Source organism: Tursiops truncatus, chromosome 16 (genome assembly GCF_011762595.2).
Source record: "Tursiops truncatus isolate mTurTru1 chromosome 16, mTurTru1.mat.Y, whole genome shotgun sequence".
Lineage (NCBI taxonomy): Eukaryota > Metazoa > Chordata > Mammalia > Artiodactyla > Delphinidae > Tursiops > Tursiops truncatus.
In genome coordinates, this window is record NC_047049.1 from 59,924,170 (window position 1) to 59,937,295 (window position 13,126).

Below are 13,126 nucleotides of genomic sequence, written 5' to 3' on the forward strand. Positions count from 1 at the left end.
TGTCTTTTTCTGTCTGACTTACTTAACTAAGCATAATACTCTCTTGGTCCATCCACATTGTTGCAAATAACAGAATTTCATTCTTTTTTATGGCACAGTAATAGTCCTGTATATACCACACACACACACACACACACACACACACACACACACACACACACAAACAAATATATGTATATACCACATTCTTTATTCATTCATCTGCTGATAGATACTGAGTTTGCTTCCGTATCTTGGCTATGATGTAATAATGCTGCTGTGAACATTAAGGTACATGTATATTTCTGAATTAGTGTTTTTAATTTTGGGGGGGATATATACCCAGGAGTGGAATGGCTGGATCATATGGTAACTCTATTTTAGTTTTATAAGGAACCTCCATACTGTTTTCCATAGTGGCTGCACCAGTTTACAGGGGGGTTCCCTTGTAGAGGGGGTCCCTTGTAGGGGGGTTCCCTTTTCTCCACATCCTCACCAACATTTGTTATTTATAGACTTTTTGATGATGGCCATTCTGACAAGTGTGAGGTGTTATATCATTGTTGTTTTGATTTGCATTTGCCTGATAATTAACGTTGTTGAACATCTTTTCATGTGCCTTTTAGCCATCTGTATGTCTTTGGGAAAATGTCTGTTCAGGTCTTCTGCCCATTTTTTAATTGGGTTTTTTTGTTATTGAATTGTATGAGCTGTTTGTATATTATGGCTATTAACCCCTTGTCAGCCATATCATTTGCAAATATTTTCTCCCATTCATTAGGTTGTCTTTTCATTTTGTCACTGGTTTCCTTTGCTGTGCAAAAGCTCTTAAATTTAATTAGAATCCCATTCGTTCATTTTTGCTTTCATTTCTTTTGCCAGGACTTACATATTTTGAATCTTCATTTTAGACTTCAAAACTGAATTTCCTCTTTTTGAAGTCAAATCAGATACCAAATAGTTCACTGAGGCCACCCAGCACAAGAAATAGATTTTCTTAAAGGAGAGATCTTTGAAGAGAGTGACCACTACTTTGTCTAAGATTGAAGAAGGAGAGCGAGCCTCATTTGGGAAGCCCTATGGACAGGGATCCCCAACATGTCTGTCATTATGCTGTTGAGGATTGGCCATTCATTCAGTTTTGTAGCTTGAGGTCACAGATATTAGGAGGTTCCTCTTTACTCTCCTCCCCAACTCTCGCTGAGATTTTGAGGCTCATCTTTGCAGCCTAGTCACATGTGGAATTATTTCTGGTCTTTTATGGTTGTTTCATAGAACCTGAGAGGAAGGAGTAGAAGGTCTGAAATGAATGCAAGGGAAAATGACCACAGTTAGCCCTTAAATCTTGCTTTTTGTTTTCTTTCAGTGTATACCACTACACTACCAGAAATCAATAATTTCTTCTGTGTTCTCCCTAGGAAACAAACATGTACAAACTAAAAATGGTAGGCTTCACAGATCATGTGAGCAAGGGACAGCAGGATGGTTAGATCTTTGTCTCAAGATTCTGTCAGGGAAGCTTTGGTTTTGACTAAAAACCTTTCATCTTGGTGGTCCACATTTGTCTCTTGGTAATAGGAAAACTTTGTTTAATTTTCTGAAGATAACTGTGAGTAGTCAATAAAGGATAGCAACTGTATGCTTGACAGTTTTCAAATGTCATACTTAACACTTAACTTGGGTTTTAAATTTTCTTAAATTGTCCAAATCAGTACTTATTACTTACAAGTGATATCACAAATATTGGCAGTCTTAAGTTCTATGTTTGTTTCCTTATCAAATATTTGTAGTTTTGTGCAGCTGTTCATTGTTTTGTTCCTTTATGACAGGCTTTAAAAAAATGCTGGCTTCCAACACAACAGGGCTCTGTGTGTGCATCAGAGAGAAATGTTTTCAGAAAGAAAAAGGTTTAGGTTTCAAAATCCCCAAGGAATTGTTATAAAACAACAGTGAGGGGAAAAAACTCAATATGATTTAAATACCTTGCCATGGTTCTTTTTTAATTTAAATTTTTCCTGTTAGGTCTTTTATTTTCTAAACAATAGACCACTTTGCTCTTCTTGAACTACTTTAGCCTATAAAGAACAACCAAGTTTCTTTTTTTAAACGTGTAGTTTAAGCTTTTTCCTCTTCTCCATTCAGGTACCTAATTAAATGGAGCCATTTAGTTGATTTGTGCTTGTTTTCATCCAGAATTCAATTAAAATTCTTCTAACTGAACTACAGCCATCTGATTCTTAAATGAGGTCCAGGATAAGAAGTGACAATGAAAGTGGGAATAACAAGGAAAAAATATGTTCATTTCAGTCTTTGGGAGTTTTGTGAGTCAAGCTTAATCTCTGTGGTTTAGCAGGGCCAGGTTTTAAGGGGCATCACCCACAAGGAGAGGCTGTAGAGTACAGAGGTTAAAGAGTTCAGACTTCAGAGTTAGGCTATCTGGGTTTGAATCTTTTTTTCTTTTTATAATTGAAGTAGAGTTGATGTACAGTGTTGTGTTAGTTTCAGGTGTACAGCAAAGTGATTCAGTTATACATACATATATATCTTTTTTTTTTCAGATTCTTTTCTCATGTAGGTTATCACATAATATCGAGTGTAGTTCCCTGTGCTATACAGTAGGTCCTTGTTGGCTATCTATTTTGTGTATAATAGTGTATATATGTTAATCCCAAACTCCTAATTTATCCCTCCCCCACCTTTCCCCTTTGATAATCATAAATTTGTTTTCTATGTCTGTGGGTCTGTTTCTGTTTTGTATATAAGTTCTGGGTTTGACTCTTAATTTCCTTTTCTTTTTCTTTTCCAGCTTTATGAATGTCAATTTTCCACTGTTTACTTGCTGTGTATTCTTGGGCAAGTTACTTTAGCCTTTTAAATTTCAGCTTCAACCCTAAAATGGGGGTTAATAATAGTATCTGCTTCTTGGGGTTGTAAGGAGGCAGTCAGATGATCACATAGAGCCCGAAGTATAATGCCTGGCATGCATGCTTGCTCAGTAAACTTTAGCTCTTATGATCTTTACTTCATTAGTGTTGTTGTCAACATATGTATTTGTTGTTCACCTTGATTTTTTAATATATAAAAATATTGGCATTAGGTAACTTTGTTTTAAAAATCTGTTATGAGGGGGAGCGGGAGGGAAAAAAAATCTGTTACGATATTTTTGAGTTTATAAAAATTTAAATTGACATGGTAAAAATCACCATAAGTAAATTCAAAAGACAGATGACAAATTGGGGGAAAATATATTTGCAGTTCATCACACAGAGTTCATTTCCCTAATACATAGAGAACTACTACTCAATTAAAAAAGTAGACCGTTGTAAACTGTTTATGGTGATGTGCTTCCACTTAACTGTGCTACGGATTTCATGTCTTTAATATATATTCTCAGAGCATACCAGGCAAACCCTTGGTTGGAGAAGGGCTTGAGACACACAGCTAAAGACACAGAATGAGTGTGTAAACAGATCTGAATTTTTTTTGTTTTTCCCCATAAAATAGCTCCCACTCAGAAATGTTCTGTCACTATCAGTGGTACCCTCACATATCCCTTTACCCTGTCATCCATGACTTTTCTCATCTTCTTTTTGTATCTCCTCCTCTCATCCAGAAAATCACGGAGTCTGTTCTGTGTTTCATTCATAGTATTAACATCTGCTCCAATCTTTCCAGGCCCACTACTACTATTTTTAGTCAATAGACACTCAGTATCTCACAGTTTAACTGCTACCCTGGTCTCCTTTTCTTTCTTCTCTTGTTCCTTTCTCCAGTCAGCACAATCAATATGCCACACCCAGATTAATTTCCCTTGGTTTTCATCTTGGGCCACCAGCTTACTCAGAAGCCTTCAGTGGTTCCCCACCGTCTAGAATAAAGTCTAACTTCTGAACCTGACCCTCAGGGCCCCCCTTAATCTGATTTTCCCTCCTTATGTCTTTAGCCTTAGTCTTTTCACTGCTTCTTTTTAGGAACCCTCCATTACATCTAACCTGGCCTACTTGACCCTCCATATACCCATTTCCGCCTTCATGCTGCCCTCCCTCCTCCTCTTCACTAAGTCTTAGACTTGCTACAAGGCCCAGCTCAGTTTCTGACTCTTCCAGATGGCTTTTCTAGATGCCCCAGCCCTCTACATCCATTGTTTTCTTACCTCCCGCTGCATTTATTAATTGCCTTTACCTCTCCTCCCACACTTAACCTTTGCCACCTATATTGTTTTAGGTAAACTTTAATTGAGTACATAATACAGTAACTTTTCACAAGGTGAACACACCCGTGTCATCAACATGCCTCTCTTCTGACACATACCCCATCCTCCCTAACCAGATGGCAGTTGCCTGGGAGACAACACCACATCATATGCCTCTTTACATGAAAATGCATAATATCAGGTGCTCAGTGACATTCTAGATCAGAAATTTGAGCTAAGACTAGGCTTTGGCAAATAAGAAACACATAGAAATTTAAAGGAATATGTGAAATTTCCATTACTAATAACTATAAATTCTTTCTTCACAAGTAGTTACAGTTGAGGTTACATTAGAGGTAATACCATTGGGTAAGTCTTGTTCAAGGATTCCTAGGTGGTGATCTATAAATGAGATTTTTATATCCATCTAAACAAGGCCATGTTATAGTTTTCTCTTTTCCTACACAAAGTACACAGACATCTCCAACATTCGATATTGTTGTCATTTTATCCAACAAATGCTTATTGATCATATGCATAGATACAGTTACAGCATATAGTGGGATTCAGCTTTGAAGAACATAGATCTTTCTTCTGTAGAGCTTATATTTTAACGAGTCACCAGAAATAATTGGCAGAACTAAAAGAGAAGCTTAAGACTAAAGATAAAACAATGACTAAACAATAAAATAACTATGAAAAATTGTTACTAAATCATCATAAACATAGAGAACAAGAACATGGGGACAGGAAAGGCTAAAATGAAGCTTGGCCTTGCACTAGGGACTTTGGATAAGAAATCCATTTGATTATGATGTTAAAGGTACGGAAGAAGATGGCAGCCTATGAAGGTAGAATAAGGACCGGTTAAGAAGAGTAGAAAGATGTTGTAAACATCATAGGAACTATTTAGTTTTCAGGAGTGCTTTACAGTTTACAAGGAAGGTACTTCGACTTGTTCATCTTATTGAGTCTTTACCCATTATGATCTTGTACCATGGGTGGTGTTGTCTGTCCACAGCCACCCGGCTCCCACGTGCCTGTCGTAAGTTTAGACTGACTTCAGTCTTTCCACCTGCTGCTCTTGTCTTAGAGGAGCATGGGAATTTGTGTTCAGTCTTCTCTTAATTTGTGTAATTACTGCATTGAAATCACATCCCAGCTAACTTCATTATCACCATATTTATACTCTTTGCTTCAAACCTAAAGCATGAGAAATCTCCCTGGCAAATCATGCCGTCTGGAGGTTATAAGTATTTAAAAGGCAAAGTGAAGTCAGAGGTAAGTACTTTCCAGCTCCTAGCTGTGGTGTCTCCATCACTTGGAAGCATAGGTACAAAGAGAAGAACCATGGACTGCTAATCCCTAAAAACTAACTTGTTGAAAGTATTATGAGTTCCCTTTTGGTTTTGCCTTGTCTTTTATTGCCCCTTTGGTTATGTCTTCTTTGTACCTAGAAGGCTTCAGTTTGTAAAGCTGTAAATCTGTCAGTCTTGTTGGCATGGCTTTCACTTCAAATTAACGTTCAGCAAAGGGATTAGCCAATAAACATTTCGGGCTGTATTTCTTTACACAAAAGGGTGGATATGGTTTGAACAGGCTACTGAAGCCAGGAAGAGAAGTTAATTGTGTAAATCAATGCAGGCAAGAGCTGATCACCTTTCTGAAAGACAAGACAATGCGGCACACAACCTCTAAATAGATCTTTGGGGTCAAGTTGATGTCATGTTGAAGAATCAGTATTTACTGGGCTTTATAAAGTTAGACTTTAAATGAACCCTGGGCATTTCGCTAGGCCATTAATTGCAGGAAGAGGAAAGGTGACAGTGGCTGAAGTCCATGGCTATAGAGATACTATAAAAATAAGTGAAGAGACAAGACAGTCACTTGCTAATGTGCAAAGGTCTCAGCTTTAGGTTCTACTCAAGCATTGTTGGTTCACGTACTGAAAGGCTTTCTCAGGATTGTGCTGACATTTTAAGAAAGAGCAACTCTTCCATCCTAACAGAAGAAGGTCAGCCCTTTACTCTTTGACACTCATTATCTAAGCAGTGTGGCTTAATTTTCCTCGAATGAATTCTGATGTCATTTTGCATTCTGCCTTGTAAATGTGCTGATCACAAAAGCAGGTCTTTCTCAGAGTGTGGCTCATCCCTCCCTCTGACAAAGTTGAAAGCTTTTTAAATAAAGAATTGTAGTAAAGAGCATTTACTTTAGGACGCTGGCTTGAATCCAAAGTCTAATGAAAGGCTTTTGATAAATATTATCATTTGTATTTGTTGTATCATTCAATAGAAGTGTTCCTCTGGCTGTTTTGTGTGCGAAAGTGTTCTGTACTCCTCGCTGGGTTATCAGAATTATTTGTAGGGCAGGAACCTTATCTTCTGTTTATTTTAGTCAGTGTTTCTAATAAATGTTGTTGACGAGGTGGGGGAATATATTATATCAAATTTTATCCTGTCTGTAACAAAACTAACATCCTGCATGGTCAGTGACAGAAAGTCATAGAAGCAGCTTTGTTAGGCCCTATGGATCAGGGTATGGCCCTAGGATGTTTGTTACAAGTTCCTGGTCATATCTGCTCAATAGATACATTTTGGAGTTGACTTCTCAGACCTCTTTCTCTAGTGCATTTTGTCAGAGGAGGCTTTTCAATTAATCAGTGAAGAGCTGCTGTTCTTTTCTCACTCCCGCTCCTATCCCTCCTCTCCAGGATCATTTTTCAGAATAAATACTGAAAAGATAGCACAGGAAGTTTGTCGGGATTGTTGTGGTGTTTTTACAAGAGAATCTGATGTTTAATGTTTTCATCCATGATTTTCTTTGGATATTCACTCTGAGTTTTTATTCTTCCTTTTCAGCTATTTGAGAACTTCTGCTTTGGTACCCTAAAGCTCAATTCAATTCACATCTCTCAGAGGTTCACGGTAGACAGCTTTGGAAACTATGCCTCTTGTGGACAAATTGACTTCTCCTGAGGTGGATCTTGGGAAACACTGGAAACTAAACATCCTCACAAGGTGCTGAGGGAAAGTATCATCATTTTAATTGCCAAGGAGGGATGTGGAAATTTGGGTGATAACTTTCCTGGGTGATTCCCCAAGGATACCGTGGTGTCTAATGGTGGTCCACAGTCATCGCACTGTCAGCGAGATGGTTGTAAGCACAGGGAGAACATACGCCTGTAACCCTTAGCCTGTTCATCTTTCACAGGGTCTACCTCTCTTTCCAACGCTCTTCTCTGAAAATGTACCTCTGAAGCCCTGTGGAGCTCAGATTTGCATTATTTCTTATATACCTACTGATTTTGCCTCAACCATTTAAACTTATATTAATACTTTAAAAGAGAATTACAGGTGTGTGATCTTATTAATCTCTCCACCTAGATAATATCTACAGATTGTAGAAGGTTTGTATTTTTTCCCTCCCCCTTTTAATCAATACCCAGAATTTGTTTTTTATTGTGGTAAAAAACACATAACCTAAAATTTACCATCTTAAGCCATTTTCAAATATACAGTTCGGTAGTGTTAGGTATATTCATATTGTTGTGAACTATCTCTAGAACTTCTTTGTCTTGCAAATCTGAAACTCTGTACCCATTTAAGCAACTCTTCTTGCCCCCCACCCCCGCAGCTCCCTGGCAACCACCATTCTGCTTTCTCTTTCTGTGGATTTGACTACTTGAGATACCTCATATAAGTGGAATCATACAGTATTTGTCTTTTTGTGACTGGCTTATTCTACTTAGCATAATGTCCTCAAGGTTCATCCATTTTGTAGCATGTGTCAGGACTTCCTTCCTTGTTAAGGCTGAGTAATATTCCATCCGATGTATATACACTCATCCCTCGGTTTCCCTTGGTTTCAGTACCTCCCTTGGTATCTGTGGATTCTCAAGTCCCTTATATAAAATGGCATAATATTTGCATATAACCTATGCATACCCTCCTGTATACTTTAAATCATCTCTAAGTTATTTATAATACCAAACACAATGTAAATGCCATGTAAATATTTGCCGGCACACAGTAAATTCAAGTTTTCCTTTCTGTAACTTCCTGTAATTTTTTTTCTCAATATTTTTGGTCTGCAGTTGGTTGACTCCACGGATGTGGAACCCATGGATATGGAGGGTCGACTGAACCACATTTTGTTCATCCAGTCTTCCATCGATGGACACTTGGGTTCCTTCAACTTCTTGGCTGTTGTGAATAATGCCCTATGAACATGGGTGTACAAATATCTGAGACCCTGCTTTCAATTCCTTTACTACTTAGAATTTAAACTTTAGCAAAATAACTGGTAAAGTTTTTACCTTTTACTTTGATCTGTCCTTTTTCTTTTGAAGTTGGTACCTTTTATATTTCTTAGATTCCTGTTCCTTCACCCTACCCTAACCCTTGCCTTCCCATGCCACTGATGGAGCTGCAGTATTGTAGCTCTTTTCTGTTTACTTCTCAGGGCAGCAGCAATCAAAGCAATGGTGATACCATCAGGACTATGCAGAGTTCCCTGGGAGAGTGTCAGCCACAGAAGGCACTCACTCCTTCCTTGCTGCAGACCAGCAAAGGGAGGGAGCTCCCAGCGCAGGTTTGCCCCACCCATCAGTCCTGCCACACTCTCTGCTGGGGAGCTCCAGCCTCACTATTGTTACCTCTCATCTCTACCCCCTCACAGCCTTTCTCCCTCCATGGCCTCTCTTTTTCCTTCATTCCTTAGTCTTAATCTTGATTCTTACATTCTATTTGAGAAGTATGATTCTGAATCCCGTGTGTTAATAAGGCCACGACATGGTAAGGGCTGTGTATAACACTCAGAGATCTATCAGTGTGACTGCACAGATCATTTGTGAATAAATGAATTTCTAAAGTAACTGTGTATTTCTTTTAGTATTATTATATAGTTTCAGTTTGACCCCCTTAGTCAGTGTGTGTTGGGATACATTGCTGCCATCACTTATTCAATAGCATAGCATATTTACATATCGGTGTTACGTATTGGTGCCTGCTTTTCCCCACCCCCCCACACAAAAAAAGGGTTGCTTTTTCCCAAAAAAGCTTTCTACTGGTAATATTCATTTTTTTATTTAAGTTGAGCTTTTACCTCACTCACCTCTGATTGTTAAATGACATATGGGAATGAGCGCTCCCAGAGGTAGTACTGAATAGCAGAGTTGACTGAAATTCAGTGCCCTCACCTCTTCTTGGTCCCGCTTCTGCCTTACTGATTTCTTTCTGACAGCTGCCGTTGGGCAGTAAGTAAAGAGGTCTTCTTTTGAGTATCAGAGGTATGACTTAACGTTTTTAGGAAAAAATTTTTGTCTTTGGAAAATGTAACTTTATATATCAAATGCTAAATTCTTAACAGAATTAGAAATTCTATTATTTAGTATTTAGAGGTAACTATGCATTTAAGGACTTATCATACTGTAATTTTTCACAAGTAATTTTTCACAAGTTTTTTGTCTTTTTCACTCTCATTCTCTCATACTTGTAAAGTGGAGTTTTCCAGCAGCTATGTGATATGGTGACATCATCACTCTAATGGTTAATAGAGTGTGTGCTTATGTATTTTTGTTTGTTTTGTAAGTTTGTAGGTATTGGTAGAATTGGAAAAAAATTTTATGTTTTAAGTTTTCTTTCTAGAAGCCAATAGACAAATTTTTGAGACAATGTAGCTCTAAAGAAAGTACACTTTAAACTACTGTTGTAGAAGGGGGAGTAGCAGGTAGTTTTGATGTAGAACTTTTAGAGAAGAGCAACAGTGTTAGAGAGCAAATAATTTTTGATGGAGCTAAAAGAATTTTTCAAGATTTCAGGTCCCCTTTCACCAAACTGTAATGGGGTCAAGGATGGAGGATTTACTTCTGTGCTTATAATCCAATCTCCCTTAGTATTACCACTTTGCAGTTCATTCTGCACTGAAATAGAGTTAAATTGCACCTAACATCACTCCAGTTGGTTTTTGAGACACTAAATTCACCCTCAACTCCTCTAAGAGGAGAAGGGGAAAAAAATCTCTCACCATGATTATTACACAAGATATGTGTTATTATATAAGGAACTTTGTTACGGAGAATAATATTGGTGTTTTTTTGAAGGGGCACAATGAGTTACCCCCAAATGAACTCTATACCCTTGGTAGAAACATGACAAATGTTTCTTATAATGGTTATTTACTTATTTTTGGCTGTGTTGGGTCTTCATTGCTGCACGTGCGATTTTCTCTAGTTGCGGTGAGTGGGAGCTACTCTTTGTTGCAGTGCACGGGCTTCTCATTGCGGTGGCTTCTCTTTGTTGCGGAGCACGGGCTCTAGGCGTGCAGGCTTCAGTAGTTGCAGCACGCGACTCAGTAGTTGTGGCATACGGGCCCCAGAGCATGTGGGCTTCAGTAGTTGCAATGCGTTGGCTCAGTAGTTGCGGTGCGCAGGCTTCAGTAGTTGTGGGGTGTGGGCTCAGTAGTTGTGGCTCGTGGGCTCTAGAATGCAGGCTCAGTAGTTGTGGTGCATGTGCTTAGTTGCCCAATGTCATGTGCGATCTTCCCGGACCAGGGTTTGAACCTGTGTCCTCTGCATTGGCGGATTCTTAACCACTGGACCACCAGGGAAGTCCTATAATGGTTATTTTTTAAGTGAACTTCAGAGTTTACTAAATTGGACACGGATGAGAATCCAGCTTCATAATGACACAAAGCTTGGTTCAGGTTTGCTCTTGCACTGTGCGCTTTTCCTTGTGCCAAAGAGAACCTGATGGTACCAGAGGGGTATTGAGTTAAGGAACACCTCTCAGATTCTGTCTTGATGCTTACAGGGAGATGGATAGCAAAACCCAAGGATGCTATAGGTGAGAAAAGGGGCTGCTGTTGTGGTTGTTTATCAATAACTTTTTTGTTGTTATTAATAAAATGATCTCTCAAACAAAGGTAAAATAAGATTACTGTGTGAAAAATCATCAAGCTATCTACTTTGTCTTATGCTTTTTCCACTGTTATGCTTCAATTTAAATATTTGTTTAAAAAATAAATTTCCTCATCCAGAGCTTACTACTTCCTATGCATTTAAGCATATGAATCATGTTGCTAAGTAATTTTTCACAAATGATAACAGCTAATATTAGCAGAATGCTCACATTTGTCATTTATTTGTGAATAATGTGTATTTATTCATTAAATCTTTACAAGCCCACTTAAGTTGGTGTTATCATTAACCTCATTTTAGAAACTGAGGCTTAACAAGGTTAAGAAATTTGCCTGAGGTCATAGTGCTTGTATCTGTGGTTCTTTAAATGTGGTCTTTGTACCCCTCAGAGTCCCTGAGATCCTTTGGAGGGGTGGGAATGTCCTACTATTTTCATAAAAATATTAAGGCATAATTAGCCTTTTTCACTCTGATTCTCTCCTGAGTGTACAGTGGAGTTTTCCAAAGGCTATATGATATGGTAACATCATCACACTGATGGTTAATAGAATATATGTTTGTATATTTTTGTGTTTTGTAGAATTTTGTAAGTTGGTAGGCTTAGGTTATAGATACATGTTTTTAGAGAGAAACTCAGTTTGCTCTCAGTACTTCTGCTGTGTTTTTACTAGCTACTTCCCATTATAGCTACTATTATGGGCTGAATTGTGTCCCCTGAGAATTCATATGTTGAAGCAGTCACCCCCTAGTACCTCAGAATGTGACTGTTTGGAGATAAGGCCTTTAAAGAGGTGATTAAGTTAAAATGAGGCTGAGGCTGTTAGGGTGGGCCCTAAGCCACTCTGACTGATGGCCTTATAACTAGAGGAAATTTGGACACACAAAGAAACATCGGACCCCTGACTACCGAGATCATCTCCCTGGGTCTGTCTCCAAAAAAGTTTGGTTGATGATATTGCCTAGTAACTGGTGATTGGAAGGGTCTGAGAATGTCAGTGAAACTGACCAATTCAGAACAGACAGGGCCAGACTGAGGAAGTTCCTTCTGCCTCTGCCCTGATCATCAAAGCCTTCAAGGAATGGCCAAGAGACAGAAAGAAGCAGAACATTAAGCACAGTGGACATACAATTTTTGATGAGATTGCCAACATTGCCCAACAGTTGTGGCACTTATTTTTAGCTCAAGAACTGTCTGGAACCATTAAAGAGATCCCAGGGACTGCCCAGTTGGTGGACTGCAATGTTGATGGCTGCCACCCTCATGACATCATGGATGACATCAACAGTGGTGCAGTGGAATGCCCAGCTAGTTAAGGACAGCAAAGGAAAATATTTCAATAAAGGATCATTTGACAACCAAAAAAGAAAGAAAGAAAAACATCAGATATGTGCATGCACAGAGGAAAGACCATGTATGACAGCAAGAAGGCAGCCATCTGCAAGCCAGGAAGAGACAGGAGAAACCAAGTCTACCAACACCTTTTTTTTTCTTTTTTTTTTGGCCGTGCTTTGCTGCTTGTGGGATCTTAGTTTCCCGACCAGGGATTGAACCCAGGCCCTCGGCAGTGAAAGCAGGGAGTCTTAACCACTGAACACCAGGGAATTCCCAAGTCTGCCAACACTTTAATCTTGGACTTCTAGCCTCCAGAATTTATTGAGAAAATAAATGCTGTTGTTTAAGCCACCTAGTCTGTGGTATTTTGTTATGGCAGCCCTAACAAACTAATACACTTGCTATAATGCAGAAGGTAATCTACCTTTCTTCTTTTGAGCCAGACATTAAAGAGATTTGCCAAAGTGTAAAACAGTAACAATACGACTACTCTTATTAATTTGGTGTGTGCGGGGGGTGGGGAATATAATTTTTTTCATAAAATATGTTATTTTGTTAATATGGGTTTGGTATTGTTATTTTTAAATACACTTTTTTAATTAAGTTTTTTTTGAAAGATTTTTTAGAGCAGTTTTAGGTTCACAGAAAAATTGAGAGGCAGGCTTAGTTTTATTTTCAAGTACAGTATATCAGTGTCTATACT

At 38.5% G+C, this 13,126-nt stretch overlaps 1 protein-coding gene across 21 annotated transcripts in view; it reads left to right on the forward strand.

Moving 5' to 3' along the window:
* Positions 1 to 8,911, forward strand: part of ASCC1 (activating signal cointegrator 1 complex subunit 1) — a 135,056-nt gene extending 126,145 nt beyond the window's left edge. For 13 of the 21 annotated variants that reach the window (XM_073793488.1, XM_073793484.1, XM_073793490.1 and 10 more), the window contains one exon: positions 8,268 to 8,911. In XM_073793488.1, the coding sequence (XP_073649589.1) occupies positions 8,268 to 8,399 (132 nt within the window). In that variant the 3' untranslated portion in view covers positions 8,400 to 8,911. Of the gene's footprint in view, positions 1 to 7,032; positions 7,192 to 8,267 lie in introns of those variants that run through there. The other 8 variants (XR_012326599.1, XR_012326600.1, XR_012326598.1 and 5 more) reach the window with 2 other exon arrangements.
* The last annotated feature ends 4,215 nt before the right edge of the window (positions 8,912 to 13,126 follow it).